Below are 15146 nucleotides of genomic sequence, written 5' to 3' on the forward strand. Positions count from 1 at the left end.
AAAATGGCCACGAACAAACTCAGCCCGCCGAAGCAATTCAGCTGCATCGCCAACCAGCACTCAATGGAGGATCAATTCGGAGCCCGAAGGGTCACCAGCAGGCACCAGGAGGACGAGGATACAAGCCGAACAGGATAGCCGCCGCGATCACCCGAAACGCTGAATTGCTTCGGCGTTTCGGGGTGATCGGCGGCAGCTATCCTGTGCGGCTTGTATCCTCGTCCTGCTGGTGACCGTTCGGGCTTCGAATTGATCCTCCATCGGGTGCTGGTTGGCGATGCAGCGAATTGCTTCTGCGGGCTGAGTTTGTTCGTGGCCATTTTGCGACCCCCTCACTTCTCTGTCTCGGCCTGGTGAGGACAGCCTGCAGTTGCTCCATCTCCTGTGAACCCGCAAAACTGTATACTTTTATGTTTCTGCTGTCAGTCCTTCCTGTCTGCTTGGCAGCGTGCTAGCCGCTGCCAGTCCCTATCAAAGACCCTCTAGCAGCAGGAATGCGGATATGAGTGCAACTACATCTGCTCTATCTAAAAGTATGGAAACAAATGTTCAATATATCCTGCGGGCCATACATGCCTCCAGCGACCGGCTTATTGCCAAGCTTGCTGACATACAGAGGAGTGACTCTGCAGAAACGGAACCACCGCGTCAGTAGTCTGGAGCAAAGGCCTCAGGTCGCGGCCAAACTTCAGGAGCTGTAAATGTGTGCACGGCAAGGATAAAAGCTACTAGGGTTGTCCGGGGGCCGCAGGAGTGAATGTCCAGTTTATATCTGAACCTGTGGCTCAAACCGGATATTTAATAAGGATGTTTGTGGGGGAACCAGTAAACCTGTCCAGCCACCAGCTACCCCAGACCACGCCCCCTAGAAGTATTTCTACTCGCATCCTGCAGTAGTTGCTTTTAATTCATAAGACAATCATTTTGCTTTTAACATTTTCCTGTGTATTTTGTATATATGTATTTTATATCTTTTTAGTTTGTCTTATTGTATGTGCTTTGTGTTACAGGGAGTATACATTGGATGTGTATAGGCTATCCTCAGTCGTCACTCAGCATGATGCTAAGAAAGCTGGAGCTGAGGTGGTGAAACAAGTAGAGCACCCATTGCTCAGTGGTCTCCTGTACCCAGGATTGCAGGTGGGACCGGTGAAGACCTAGAGACAAGAAGATGATCATAGCCTCATCAGATCACGCTGACTTATGGCTGTTCTTATTAATCTATACAGGCTTTGGATGAGGAGTACTTGAAAGTTGATGCACAGTTTGGAGGCGTTGATCAAAGAAAAATCTTCACATTTGCTGAAAAGGTGAATATTCGGGCATATGGAATTATTTTTCTCTATCATCCATAAGGAAAACTGGGGATTCACTTAATACTATGAGGGTATAGATGGGACCAAAGGAGCCTGTGCACATAAAACTTAAAACAGGGTGTACTGGATCCTCCGCTCTTTGCCCCCTCCCACAGCTTAGTTTAGAAAAATGTGCCCTCCGTAGAGGATTCACACTCCAGAGAATTTCTTCATGGTTTTGAAACTTTTATTTGGGCATGGGCGCTTGGGGGGGGGATACAGACTTCTTCAGGTGTTGCTCTGATCCCCGCTGCCGGAACACATCCTGGAATGGGTTAATGTACCGCCTGGCATTGCGCCACGACTCACACGTCCCCAGCTTACCCCCACACCCCTAAAAACATCTGAATGGTGAGCAGAAGCCGGGTATCCTGGTTAATTTGTGTGGCACACTCGCAGGTGGGCATACGGACCCTGTTGGGAACCCAGAACTTCCCTTTCAGTAAGCAATGACCTTCAGGCATGGTTTTACATTATTTCCTCTATCAGCGTGCAGCTTGTTCTGGCTCCTCCAAGGCACTCCAGTCTACGGATTCACTGGTACAGGGGTTTTAAACTAGAGGGGGGCTGTTTGGTAAGTGTGCTGGTTTCCTTCCCTCTGGGACCCTTACAAGGTTGGGGCAGACTTTCTTTCACTCCCCCTCTCCCACTGTGTTCATTTCTGTGTACTAGTGCGAATGTTTCTTTCATCATGGGGGGAAAGTGCACTGTGTAACACCAGGTCCCCCCCCGGCTGACACTATTGCAGTGTAAAAAAAAAAGGGGGGGGGGAGAAAAAGGTATTCCTGCTTGGGGCGCTCTAGACCATTTTAATCAATCGTGTTGATTTGTATCAACTCCTGCATTGATGAATTTCCCAAGATAATTAGGTAGACATAAAATATAACTTTTAATTACACATTTAGAATTAGCAAAATATGAAAGCCACAAGTGATAGTGATATTAGTGAAACGTTGCGAAGTGCAGTACACTAATAATAAAATTATTTTAAAACAAGTCCGCTGTGTGTATTTTATTGCTGGACATCCGTTTTTGTAATTCCAATTTTGATATTGGGGATAGTTTGTGCTTATAGATTCGATATTGCGGATATGTACCACAAAATACTCCGTGTTCTCCTCTGTTGTAAGGAAACCGCTAGATACTAATGTATCTTGATCACTGAATGTTGTTCATATTTCAACAATGTATCCATTGTGGCCTCAAATGAGGTCTACATAGAGAGATATGTATATTGATAGTTGGTATAGTCTTTAGTAGAGGGAAAAGAGTGGGGGGGGGGGGGGACGGACAGATATGGGCTGTTAGCTGCAGTCCCTATACTAATCCATACTGCACCATAGTCATTCGCCACCACAACTGTTGATAATCAGTGGGAATGTACTTCAATTTGTGGGTTGTTTGGTCAAATCTCCTTTATGTCTCCACCAAAAATAGTTGTTATATTTATAATTGTGGGAGTTTGTTACCGCTGTAAGCGGCTATCATATCCTGCTGCAGTGTACACAATCTATTTTTCAGTGACTTGGATACACACCAGGCAATCTAGGCATCCCTATTTTGCCTCATAAGCCGCATATGATAGGGGTATGTGTCCCTTTATATTCTTGTCTGTTAGCCGCTATAAACTCTGAATTGTAAGTATGATATCAAGTATGCTATTTATTTTCCAAGTACTTGTGGCTATTGTACTGGCGATTCCCGCTGTCACTTGTATAGTGGCTCGCAGGGATAGATCTGCTAAAGTTGCACCGTCTGTTATTGCTGACAGTCAGCTCACAGACAGGTTAATAATGTTTTATGCGGCTCTGGTGTATTTCTCTCACTGCCGCTATACAGTAATCAGTCTCCCTTCCCAATATGTTTTACATGTGGTGCATAGCTCTTGAGGGCAGTATATATATACCTATATTACCGCCACTATGCGGCAACCAAACTGTCCCTTTTAGTTGATTTTATAGGCAGTGTTATGGGCCCCATACATCAGCAATCACAATTTATGGATTTCCAGATACAGGGATTTTTTGGCCAGATAAATGGATTTTACAATCTATCTGACTTTGCCCACACATTACAGATTTATTTCAGTGATCGGCAGATTTTTCCATCTAAAGATTGCATCTTCATATCTGGAAATTGCCCAATTGCCTGATTAAGCAATCGATTGGCGATTTTGATTGGGATTGCCAAAAGGGGAGCCCGCACATCTAAAATTAATTGTGGCAATTATCTCCATATCTGAAAATTGTCACAATTAATTGCTGATGTATGGGGCCCTTTAGTCCCTGTATTTCCGCCACTGTGCAGCAACCAAACCATCTGTTTAAAATACACTTAGTGAGCGGTACACATCCCTATATAACTGCCGCTTAATGCGGTTACCAAACTGTCCCTCTCTGATACAGTTTACATATATTACATATGTATGTCCCTATATTACCGCCGGCTACCAGGCTGTCCCTGTACAATACATTCTACACACAGCGTGTAAGAGAAACGAGGTCAGGTCGGTCACACGTTCTCAGTGATCCCGACCTGCCTCACCCTAACGTACGTTTCGCTAAAGCTTAGTCCTATTGCTGTGTATACACGGTGCAATATATTGCTCAGTGTCAGGTTTTCATCGGAGACCAGAGATGGTCGCTGATGAAAAGGAGACTCAGCCGGGGGAGCTGCAGAGGGAAACGGCTGGTCACAGGAGCAAGCTCCCGAGGAGGAGCGCGAGGATGTAAAGCCTGTTTTGAAAAAGGTTTATCCAACTCAGGGCCCCAAACCTCTTATTGTGGCCATCAGAGATGTCTTACATATCCCTGCTGAAGAATCTTAGGTGCAGCAATCTTTTTTTTCTTTACACCGAAAAGGGCTAATGTCAACTCTCTCAAGTATTTAGATGACCGTTTCAGAAAAGCGTGGGCATCCCCGGATAAGAAAATTCCAGATTCCCAAGCGTCTAGGATCCACCTTCCCCTCTGCTCCAGAGGGCAGAGGGGTCTGGGAAATGCTGCCAGCAGTGGATGCCTCAGTCTTACACCTGTTGAAAAAGACAGTCCTGTCAGTTCCTGGGGCGGCTGCCTTAAAGAATCCGGCTAATAAAAAGATTAAGGGCATGTTGAAATCTATCTGCAGGTGCGTCCCAGAGGCCTATTATTGCAGGCTGCTGGATGACTCGCGTTATTCACTCATGGGCGGGTCAAATTCAGGAAGGCCTGGCGGGTGGAAAGACCCTGGTTGATATGACAAGCCTGGTAAGACATATTCAGGATACTACACATGTCCTTTGTGATACCTTGAAGGAGGTCGGCGTCCTTAACGTCAGGACCTCCAACATGTCATGTGTCTCGGCACACAGATACTTATGGCTGCGTATGTGGATGGCTGATGCTGAATTGAAAAAAAGCATAGAGGCACTTCCCTTTTATGGGGAGAGGTTGTTTGGAGGGGAATTGGATGCTTGAACAGCGGGAAAATCCACCTTCCTTCCCTAAGCAACTACGCCTGTCAGGGGGTCCTTTCCGAACCCATCCCCTGCAGTCCTTTCGTGGGGGCAGGTTTTAGAGTTCTGCCTCCTCCAAATATTCAGCCTGATGCCATACCTCAGTCCCTGGGGGAACTAGAGGTGGGGGCGATGGTTTCTGTTCTCCGGTCATATCTGGCGTCTTTCCTGTCAGGATTCCTGGGTACAGAATGTTTTTTTCCAGGGTACAAACTGTTCAGAACTCGCCTGCCTCACAGATTTTTCATGTCAGGTTTGCCGGTTTCCCATGTTGCTCGGGATACACTACTAATGGTGTTATTTAAGTTGGTTCGGACCAGGGTCATTGTCGTAACTACAAGTGTTTTAAGTTCAGAATGGAGTCCTTGAGGACAGTAATCTCTGGCCTGGAAAAGGGGGCGTTTCAGGGCGTTTCAGGGATGTGTATCTGCACATCCTGATCTGGTCGCCCCATCGAGCATACCTCTGCCGTACTGGAGGATCATTACCAGTTCTGTGCCCTGCCTTTCGGGCTGTCCACAGTACGGAGGGTGTTCATAGAGGTAATAGATGATGCTGTGGCTGCAGGGGATCAACATCATCCTCAGACCACTGATTATCAGAAGTCTCACCTGCTGCCTACCTAGAAACTTCTCTTTCTGGGGATGATTCTGGACTCAGTGGCCCAGAGGATCCTCCTTCTGCTGGACAAAGCAACGGCCATTCAGGAATTGGTCAGGAAAGTACTTATTCTTATTCTGTCTCAGTACATCTCTGTGTTTGCCTGTTGAGAATGTTGGTGGTATCCTACGAGGCCATCCACTACGGTTTTCAATTGGATCTTCTGCGCAAATGGTCGGGCTCCCACCTACACATGCATCGACTGATACAGCTATCCCCTTGGGCCAGAGTTTCTCTGGCATGAAGGCTTCACTCTTCTCACTTTTTGGAGGGATGACAGTTTGTAATACAAAATTGGGTTCTCTTAACGATGGATGCGAGCCTAAGAGCCTGGGGAGCTGTAACCCAAGGGGTACAGTTTCAGGGCAGGTGGTCAAGCCACGAGTCTCTCCTTCCAATCAACATCCTGGAACTTCGGGCGATTTAAAAGGCTCTGATTTAGGCCTCCCATCTGCTTCTAAAACTGGAAAACTGGGAGGCAGACTTCTCAGTCGCCACGACCTACACCTAGTGGAGTGTAGTCTCCACCTGCAGGTGTTCTAGCTGATTACGGACCAGTGGGGTTGTCCGGACATAGATTTTATGGCGTCCTGGCTCAACAAGAAGCTGCAGCTTTACTATGCCAGGACCAGGGACCCTCACATGGTGGACGCACTGTCAACGACTTGGTCGTACCAGCTGGTATACTTAGTCTCACTAATTCTGTTGCTGTCCCAAGTACTCCACAAGATCAGGAGGGAGAGGGTGCAAGCAATTCTGATTTGGCCTGGACTGGCCACGAAGAGCATGGTACGCCGATATTCTGTCCACGTCGGTGGACGAACCTTGGCCATCTTCTTCAGCAGGGGCCTTTGTTTATCCAGGTTTACGACGGCTTCATTTGTCAGCTTGGAGGTTTAACAGCTGATCTTAGCCAGGAAGGGTATTCCAGGAAACCTAATCACTACCATGATTCAGACTAGAAAGCTGGTGACGTCTAGACACTATCATTGAATTTAGAAGAAATATGTGTCATGGTGTGAAGGGAGACCTTGTTCTCCTACGGTTTTCCGAGTGGGTTGGTTCCTCTGGTTTCTGCAGTCTGGAGTCGGTATAGGGCTACGTTTTGGGCTCCATCAAGGTGCAGAGATCAGCCTTGACCATCTTTTTTCAGAAGTTGGTTGTGTTACCGGAGGTTCAAACGTTTTTACAAGGTGTTCTGTACATCCAGTCTCCTTTCGTGCCACCCACAGCTCCATAGGACCTGTCGTTGGTATTGACGTTTTTGCAGTCCTCCTGGTTTGAGTCGTTGGACTCTGGTGCGGATAAGTTCTGAGACTAGGTAGTCTGACTCCCTTTTTGTGTTGTCTGACGCTCACAAAAGGGATTGTTCTGCTTCAAAGCAGTCAATTGCTTGCTGGATACGAAAGACTATTCAGCAAGTTTTATTTGGTGGCTTTGCCTGTTCTGAATTCTGTGAAGGCCCACTCAACTAGATCTGTGGCCTCCTCCTGGGTGGCTGCCATACAACTTTGCTGAGCTGCTACTTGGTCTGGGAAGAACACGTTTGTTAAATTCTATAGGGTTTGATACCCCGGCCAAAGAGTATACCCAGTTTGGGCAAGTGGTGCTGCAACTGTCTCACCGTGTTCCCACCCGTTCTGGAAGCTTTAGGACTTCCCGATAGTAGTAAGTGAATCCCCCAGTATCCCTAATAGATGATATAGAAAAGAGGATTTTATATGCCTAACGGTAAATCCTTTTCTCTGTGTCCATAACTGATACTGGGTTCCCTCCTCAGTGCCTCGCCATTCTGCAGGTGGAAATGAAACTTGTCTTGCAAGTTTTTACAACAGTTTGTTGTTTTGAGTTATGAATGGTGTGTTGGTTCATTTTGTGTCACCTCATAGTACAAAGTAAATCCCCAGTATCCCTTTTATGGACTCTGAGAAAATGATTTACTGGTAGGTATATAAAATCCTTTTTTTTTTTTTTTTTTTTCTTTCTTGTGGTTTTAAGTATTTTTTCGGAGAGTAAACTATTTTTCTTGGTCTTTGTTCTTGCATGTCTTTAGCATGTTGCACCTGCTTTTATCATATTTGTGTAACCGCAGTTACTGCAACCTCCCCAGTGAAATCTATGTTGGGGAAGAGAGCTTGTGATTGATTACTAGTCTATGCTGTCAGTACTACATGCTTGATTGGCTACTAGTCTGTGCTGTTGGTATTAAATGCATGTGTATTTGGATTGCAAGTTTGTTTAGTCAGTGTAGTTAATTGGACTTTGCTGTATGCTAGTAATGCTGGCTTTATACCTGCCCAGTGTTGCCAATTGCATGTTGGAAGATACTGTGAAAGTGGGTTTAATCATCTGTCATGCCCAACAGATAACCAGTCTGCCTGTGTGAGCGATCATTTACAGTCCAGATAAGTAGTACCATTAGAGATCTATCTGCAATAAATATGCCGATTGGATTGATTTGTTCAATATGACCAACTATGTATGGTAGATTCATTGTTGTCTCATAGGGAGAAGTGACATTTTTGTAACCGGTTGCAGTATTCTAGAAGCAGAAAGCATGAGGTTCTGACCTCCATCATGCCTTTCTTGGGTTCCCCTCACTGGCCGATCTGCAGTGAGTGCTGTGACTGATGGTATATAATAGGAACCGGACACTCTATTAATAGACTAGTAATGGCGGTACTGTTTACCTAGAACGGCGCCCACGATCTATATCGTGGGTATCTTGCCGCAAATCGCAGGCATCGCATGCATCTTATGTGTTTGTAATGTTAAATTACCTTCCAATCAACCAGATCAACCCAATGGACACGATTTTACATAGGGAACAATGTTAAATAGCCCCCAGACCACAAATTGAATTGAATAACCACCCTGAAGTGTGAAATGCTCCCCCCCCCCCCATTGTTAACGTCACCCAGCGGTCAATGTCATCCCGAAGCGTGGCGAGCGGCGGCGGTACGCGTCCGCCGACCTTTTCATACCCCCACTATCCACGTCGGCGTGGAGAATAGAAAGTGTGGCGAGCGCACGCGGATACCTGTGAAGCCCGCGAGGGGACGCGGGTACCTGTGAAGGTATCCGCGTCCCCTCGCGGGGCAAGCTGCGCTCGCCACGCTTCGAGCTCGGTAGCTCGCTGCGCTCGCCACACTTTCTATTCTTAACTGGGGGTATGAAAAGGTCGGAGGACGCGTACCGCCGCCCCTCGCGGGCTCGCTTTGCTCGCCACGCTTCGGGATGACGTTGACCGTGGGGTGACGTTAACAATGGGGGGGGGGGGGGGGCATTTCACACTTCAGGGCGGTTATTCTATTCAATTTGTGGTCTGTGGGGCTATTTAACATTGTTCCCTATGTAAAACCGTGTCCATTGGGTTGATCTGGTTGATTGGAAGGGAATTTAACATTGTTCCCTATGTAAAACCGTGTCCATTGGGTTGATCTGGTTGATTGGAAGGGAATTTAACATTGTTTCCTATGTAAAACCGCACGCATCGCATGCCACTATAATGGCATGCGATGTACATGCGATCAACGCGATGGGCGCCGTGCTAGGTAAACAGTACCGTAATGGCATATGGGTCAGGTAGCAGGGTATGCAGTCAGTGGATAGACCATGTCTAGGCTGACAGTCAGGTTGACCACTAATCCTTGACAGTGACTAGGTTGACCCAGCCAAAAGGTCGACGCAAGGTCGACATGAGTTTTTCAATATTTTTTTTAAAAAAAGGTGGTTTTTCATACTTGACTAACCAAGTGGGAATATGATGGTGTGCCATGCGCAACGGGGCACCATGACCAAAGCATGGCGAGCGAATCTGTACATATAGAGTGTCCATGTTGAGCATTTCATGTTGACCTTTTGACTGTCGACCATAAGCTTATGTCAACCTAAGATATGTTGACCCTTTTTCGGTGACTACCTAGTCACTATCGACCTAGACATTGTCTGCCTATCATCTATACCGTAACCCAGGTAGTGGCATGAGTAGCTGCCCCTGATGTGTACATTGTGACTAAACTGAAATGACAGTATTTACATGCAGGGAATCTTGTTGCCTATAGTGTGTAATGAATAGAATATGCTGGACACACAGGTTGTGTTACATCAATTAATAGGATTCTATTTGTGAGCACATATGCTATTCTTTTCGTGACAGTCAGGCTTTGCAGAGTATATTCTTGGTGGTCAGCGTTTTGTAAGCAGTATATGAATGTGGTCATCATAACCTTTGCATATTTCTGAGATTATTGCTTTTTCCTCCCAGACCTCGGCTACCAGGAAATCATTATATACATTATCCTTTCTATAATCTGCACATTCTGGTATGTTGCTGACTGACCCTAATGTCCTTACTTTCCAGTAATCTCCTTAAATTACATGGGATTTTAGTCCCTGAATTTGGCTCAGTCGCACTTTTGGTCAAAAAGATTATTGTGGAAAAAGATTATTCCAGAGATATGAAATAAAATTGCACTGTGTGTGTATGTATGCATGTATGCGCACTGTGACTTTATTTGTAACATTTCTTTGTGACTGTGTGTATATTTCTTTCTGTATGCTTCAACATTTACTAAAACACTGGTTATAAATACACCTTTAAAATGTGTTTTCATTTTATTTTGCACTGAGGAATGGACATCGGGAAATGACACACATACCAGCATATGTTGGAACTCCGCTTTATTTAGCCTATTTATAGAAAGTCTAAGAGCCGGGATGCTGGAAAATGTAATTACAGTAAAAATATAATGTCAGAGAATAGACTGTAAAGCGCCACCTACAGGAACTTTACTCAGTTCACCCGGCAGCTCCTGTGTGGCTGAACTGCATACCATACATCGTATGCGGTCCTTTTGCATACATTGTATCATATGAGATCCCAGTTATGGCTGTGGAGTACAATAACATTTTCATGGCAGCCATGACTATCTGCGACTGAGACGCACGAGCCTTGGATCAGCGTAAAATGCATGCGATATTGCCCCTTTTTATCAGATCCCTCGTTCCGGAAGATGAGAATCTGATGGCCATGTCGCACTAGTGGATCTAGTCTTCTCTGGATTAGGTTTTGTTATAGAAAGTGAACAATTATAATAACGAGACTGTGCACGTGGTCATAATATTTACTTGTTGAATTATCAGTGTTTCATATACAGAATACCTACTGTCAAAATAACCTTCAGTAATTTTGGCATTCTTATGCTGCCCATACACTTATGCGATGCAACATCGCAATGCGATGTCCCATCGCATCTGATCGCATCAAGTGGTGCCCAGTGTAGCACCCGATGACGCATGCCAGACATCGGGTGCTGGAAGTGGCTGTGTGGAGTGCTGGCGGGGACCGGGGTACGTACCTGGCTGGGGACCAGAGCGGTGGAGCTGTCAGGCGGCGGGACTCAGCAGGACTTTGAAACACTGGACGGCCCTCTAATTGGCCGAGGCCGCTGAGATTGAGTGCTTTCTCAGACAATCAGTGGCCTCACATTCAGATGGCCGCTGATTGGCTGAGAGCTCTCTCTCAGCAGCCTCAGACAATCAGAGGGCCATCAAGAACAAGTCACATTCTGCCACTGCTGAGTCTCGCCGCCTGACAGCTCTGATCCCCAGCCAGGTATGTACACCGCTCCTCTGCCGCTGCCAGCTCCACCGCCAGCTCTGGTCCCCGCACCAATCCTCACGCTGATTGCATTTGAGCAATCGCATGTGTTTAAAAACCACATGCAATTGCTCATGCAATTCGATAAATATTTTGTGCAGCACATAATATCTATCGATGCAACATTTGACGGCGTGCCTGCGCATCGCGTCGAATGTCCCGTTCAAAATGCATGCAATCATTCGATTTATTGGCCATATGTGGCAGAAATCGAATGATTGCATGCAATATCTCACATATGTATGGCCAGCAATAGGGCCAGATGCACAAAGCTTCAAAAGAGATAACCCGCCAGCCAATCAGCTCCTACCTGCCATGTCACTTTTGAAGCGGAGTAAAAGTTTGATATTTAATTTTGCAGGTCACTAGTAATCTGGTTTTCCATGTTGTTGGGAGGTTAGTTTCACTTTTTGATTATTGCTTAATTTGATTTAAAACTGAAGTTTTACCACTTATTCTATTGTAATTGTAAAGCTCATTTTACATTAGAGCTGCAATGGAAAGGTTTTACAAAAATAAAAGCCAGCTTCCATGATACTTTCATTTAAAATATATGATTAAAGGTGAACTTTGTTGTCTACCTATGTTGTCCGAGGTGGCTTCCAGTTTAGACAGGAAGTGATGTAGCAGTCAGCCAGTAGGTCCGATGGCTCAGGGAGCTGCGCTCCAAGTTTTTCAAGGATGTTGTGGTGGTTTTTTTTTTGTGTGGAATTGGGTCTCTCACATCCTTATTGATTGACCTTAATTGATTAAAATTTGTAAAACTTTGTGTTTAGTAGAAATAAAGGTGCCCATACACTGTACAATTCCTGGGTTCGATGAAATGCTTGCTCCTGTCACATATGTCATCGCACAGCTCAAAAAGTATGTGCTGCACATACTTTTTTTTACTAGATCTCATCTCATTGCATTGCAAAGCCGATGCAATGAGATGCGATATTGTATACAATAATTGTAACGTGTATGGGCACCTTTAAGAAAATATAGAATTTCAATAAAGTCCAATTAATAGCTGCAAGGACTGCTCGTTTAGATTTAGTTTAATTGGCTTCCCTGAGCCCTCCTGCATATTCTTTATACTTAAATGTTGCTAAGAGATGTTGTATTGTTGTAGTTACTTTTCATGTTTTCCAATGCAGTACCTACCTGCCCTCGGTTATACAAAGCGTGTCCATCTGATGAATCCTATGGTTCCTGGACTTACTGGAGTCAAGATGAGCTCATCTGAAGAGGTAAAGGTGGCTAGTGTAGTGACTAAAAAGCAGTGTTGTGGAAGAACTTAAGCAGTTCTTATGAAATATGTTTGCATGTAACTATGAATATATGGTGCAATGTTATGCTGAATAAATTAGTCTGTTAGTGGATCTTTTACAGGTTTAACTCCTATATGTAAGCTCCACTGGGGCAGGGACTAAGTGTTCAAATATTCTCTGTAAAGCGCTGCGGAATAATTATGCGCTATATAAGAAACTGATAATAATAATACTACATTTATGGAATGTTTCCAATTAATGCTGTTTTTGTTGTATTCATTGATGATTTTGCGGTGTACTGCAATTCCCATCTAACGACAACTACTTCTCAGGAATCGAAGATCGATCTCCTGGACTCTGCTTCAGATGTAAAGAAGAAGTTAAAGAAAGCTTTCTGTGAGCCGGGAAACATAGAGAACAATGGAGTCCTGAGCTTTGTGAGACATGTCCTATTTCCCCTAAAGTCAGGTACGCCTGTTTATGGATTAAGCACAAATCCTCATTTAACCTGATGCTGAACTCTCTCACATGTGATTATTTGGTTTTGTTTCAGAATTTGTCATTCTTCGTGATGAGAAATATGGTGGGAATAAAACCTACACAGACTTCGATGCACTGGAGAAAGATTTTGCTGAACAGGTCAGATGATCAGATGCAATGTACCCTCTATTTTTGTATTGGACAAAGTGAATAATTCTGCCGTGTGTTTTAAATGAAGCATATTTATATACCTTAGAATATAATGCATTCATTAATGTATCCTAGCTACCAGTAAAAGTGCTCTGTCAACACCGCTAACCTAGAAGGAATGAAATACGGCCGTAAAAATTACATCTCCCTCAATTAATGACAAAACAATAAACCATCAAGATAGTCGCCATGTACACAGCTATTAGTACAATTACAATATTAACCTGGGTTGGGCCTGAAATGAGGCAACCTGAGGTTACTATTGTATGCTGCAGGAAAAGCACTGCACAAAATGCAAATGTTGTTAAAATAAGTAGGATTATTGGAGTATCTATTACTCATCTGAGACACAATTATTTTGTATTGTATTTTACATTAATTCCAGACATATAGGGAAGTTTGTACATGAGGAGAGGGACAGATCAGATGCTGCCAATGACAGCCCATGTTGTAACTGTAGCTGAACAGCCGGAGTACTTCAAAATCGGCATATACAAATAGAGATCTGTGCTAAGCAATTTTGCTGGTGTCAAGATCTCCCATGAAGGGCATATTTGTGCTAAGCAATTTTCCTTAAGCAAAAAAAAGGCCGGGTAGTGGTTCAGAATGAGAGATTGAGATCAGTATCTCTCAATCTGTACACAGAGATTTCCGTACCGTCCAATGGGATACTGGGTTCAATACTATGGGGATAGAGTTCCTCCGCAGGCGAGACCGGCACATTAATACTTTCAGTGTGGGTGCACTGGCTCCTCCCCTCACTGGCTCCACTAGTCCGTTTAGAAAAATGTGCCTCAGGAGAGGCAGTGCTTCTGGATGCTTCAGGGAGTTTTCTTCTAAATTTATTTTAGTTTGTTATTTTGGGGAGCTGCTTGCAGATCTAAGCAGCTGTCCTGCTTCGGGGGAGCCAGGGGAAGGGTCAGTCACCGGCCTCTTAAGGTGTAGAGCTGACCCTGCTGCAGGACTTCTGTCCTGTGTGGGGCTTGTCACCGCCAGCACTGTGCTGAGCGAGCAAGCCCCCCAGCTGCCGCACAACCCTGACACAGATCTAAAGACGTCTGTGGTGAGTACTCATCGGAGTTCCCATTAGGGGCTACTCCAACGGCTTGTGCAGCAAGATGGCGGGCGGTAGTAGCGGGGGCCCTCACGCAGGGACCGCGCAAACCCCCCACATCACACTGGCATGGGTGATAGCCGCTGGACCACCAGGGCTAGTCATGTTTTTTATTTTGCAAGTAAAAAAACGGTACTTATGTATTATCTGGACTCCCATGTTAAATGCACCCCATTTTTTCATACCCCTACTATCCAACTACGCATGGAGTTGATTTTATATAGTGTGGCGAGCGCAGCGAGCCACCGTGCCCGAAGCGTGGCGAGCGAAAACTGTCTCATAAGAAAACCGGGAGCCCAGATATTACATAAGTACCAAAAAAACTCTGTTACGCCAGTATAAGCTAAGAGAAGCGCCAGTGCCGTGTAAAGGGGGCGGGGCTTCACTCAGAGTGGGACCAGGCTCTGCTGGGTGCGCATTTTCACTGCTTCCTGCTTCTTCACTCCCTGTGGTCGCCATTACAGCTACTCAGTGGTGGATTCTGATCCTTACAGTGGCAGAGACAGCAAGTTGAAAGGCTATTTAGCGCTGCTTAACATTGTATTACACTGTGTATGATAATATCAATGTGTTTGTTTGCAACCAGCTCTTTTAATCTGTGAGCTAAGGTTACAGGGTGTACTGGTCCCCCAAATAGCTCTGTGTCTCTACCCCACTGGCTAGTTAAGCACCTTAACACATCGCAATGCCTCTAACACTGAGTCTTCACTGAAACCTTATACTGTTTATAGTAACAGTGTGAGTGCAGTGTGTAGTACAGGTGCAGCTTCATCATGGTGAAGAAACTGACCGGTATGGTATGCAGCACTAAGTTCATACCAGCTTCACAATCACAGGTTACCTGTGAACCATGTATGTTACCACAGCCTAGTGGGTACCCCCACAACTGGTTGGTGTGTCGTAGGTTGATAGTCAGGAA

General features: G+C 45.2%; 1 protein-coding gene across 1 annotated transcript in view; it reads left to right on the forward strand.

Annotated features, from left to right (window-relative positions):
* YARS1 (tyrosyl-tRNA synthetase 1) overlaps window positions 1-15146 on the forward strand; it is a 47536-nt gene that overhangs the window by 23887 nt on the left and 8503 nt on the right. The window contains exons 5-9 of the mRNA XM_083173847.1: window positions 1011-1140; window positions 1230-1310; window positions 12310-12402; window positions 12756-12891; window positions 12977-13062. Coding sequence (XP_083029973.1) covers window positions 1011-1140; window positions 1230-1310; window positions 12310-12402; window positions 12756-12891; window positions 12977-13062 — 526 coding nt within the window. The remainder of the gene's footprint in view (window positions 1-1010; window positions 1141-1229; window positions 1311-12309; window positions 12403-12755; window positions 12892-12976; window positions 13063-15146) is intronic.

Source organism: Crinia signifera, chromosome 2 (genome assembly GCF_055691185.1).
Source record: "Crinia signifera chromosome 2, ASM5569118v1, whole genome shotgun sequence".
Taxonomy (NCBI): domain Eukaryota; kingdom Metazoa; phylum Chordata; class Amphibia; order Anura; family Myobatrachidae; genus Crinia; species Crinia signifera.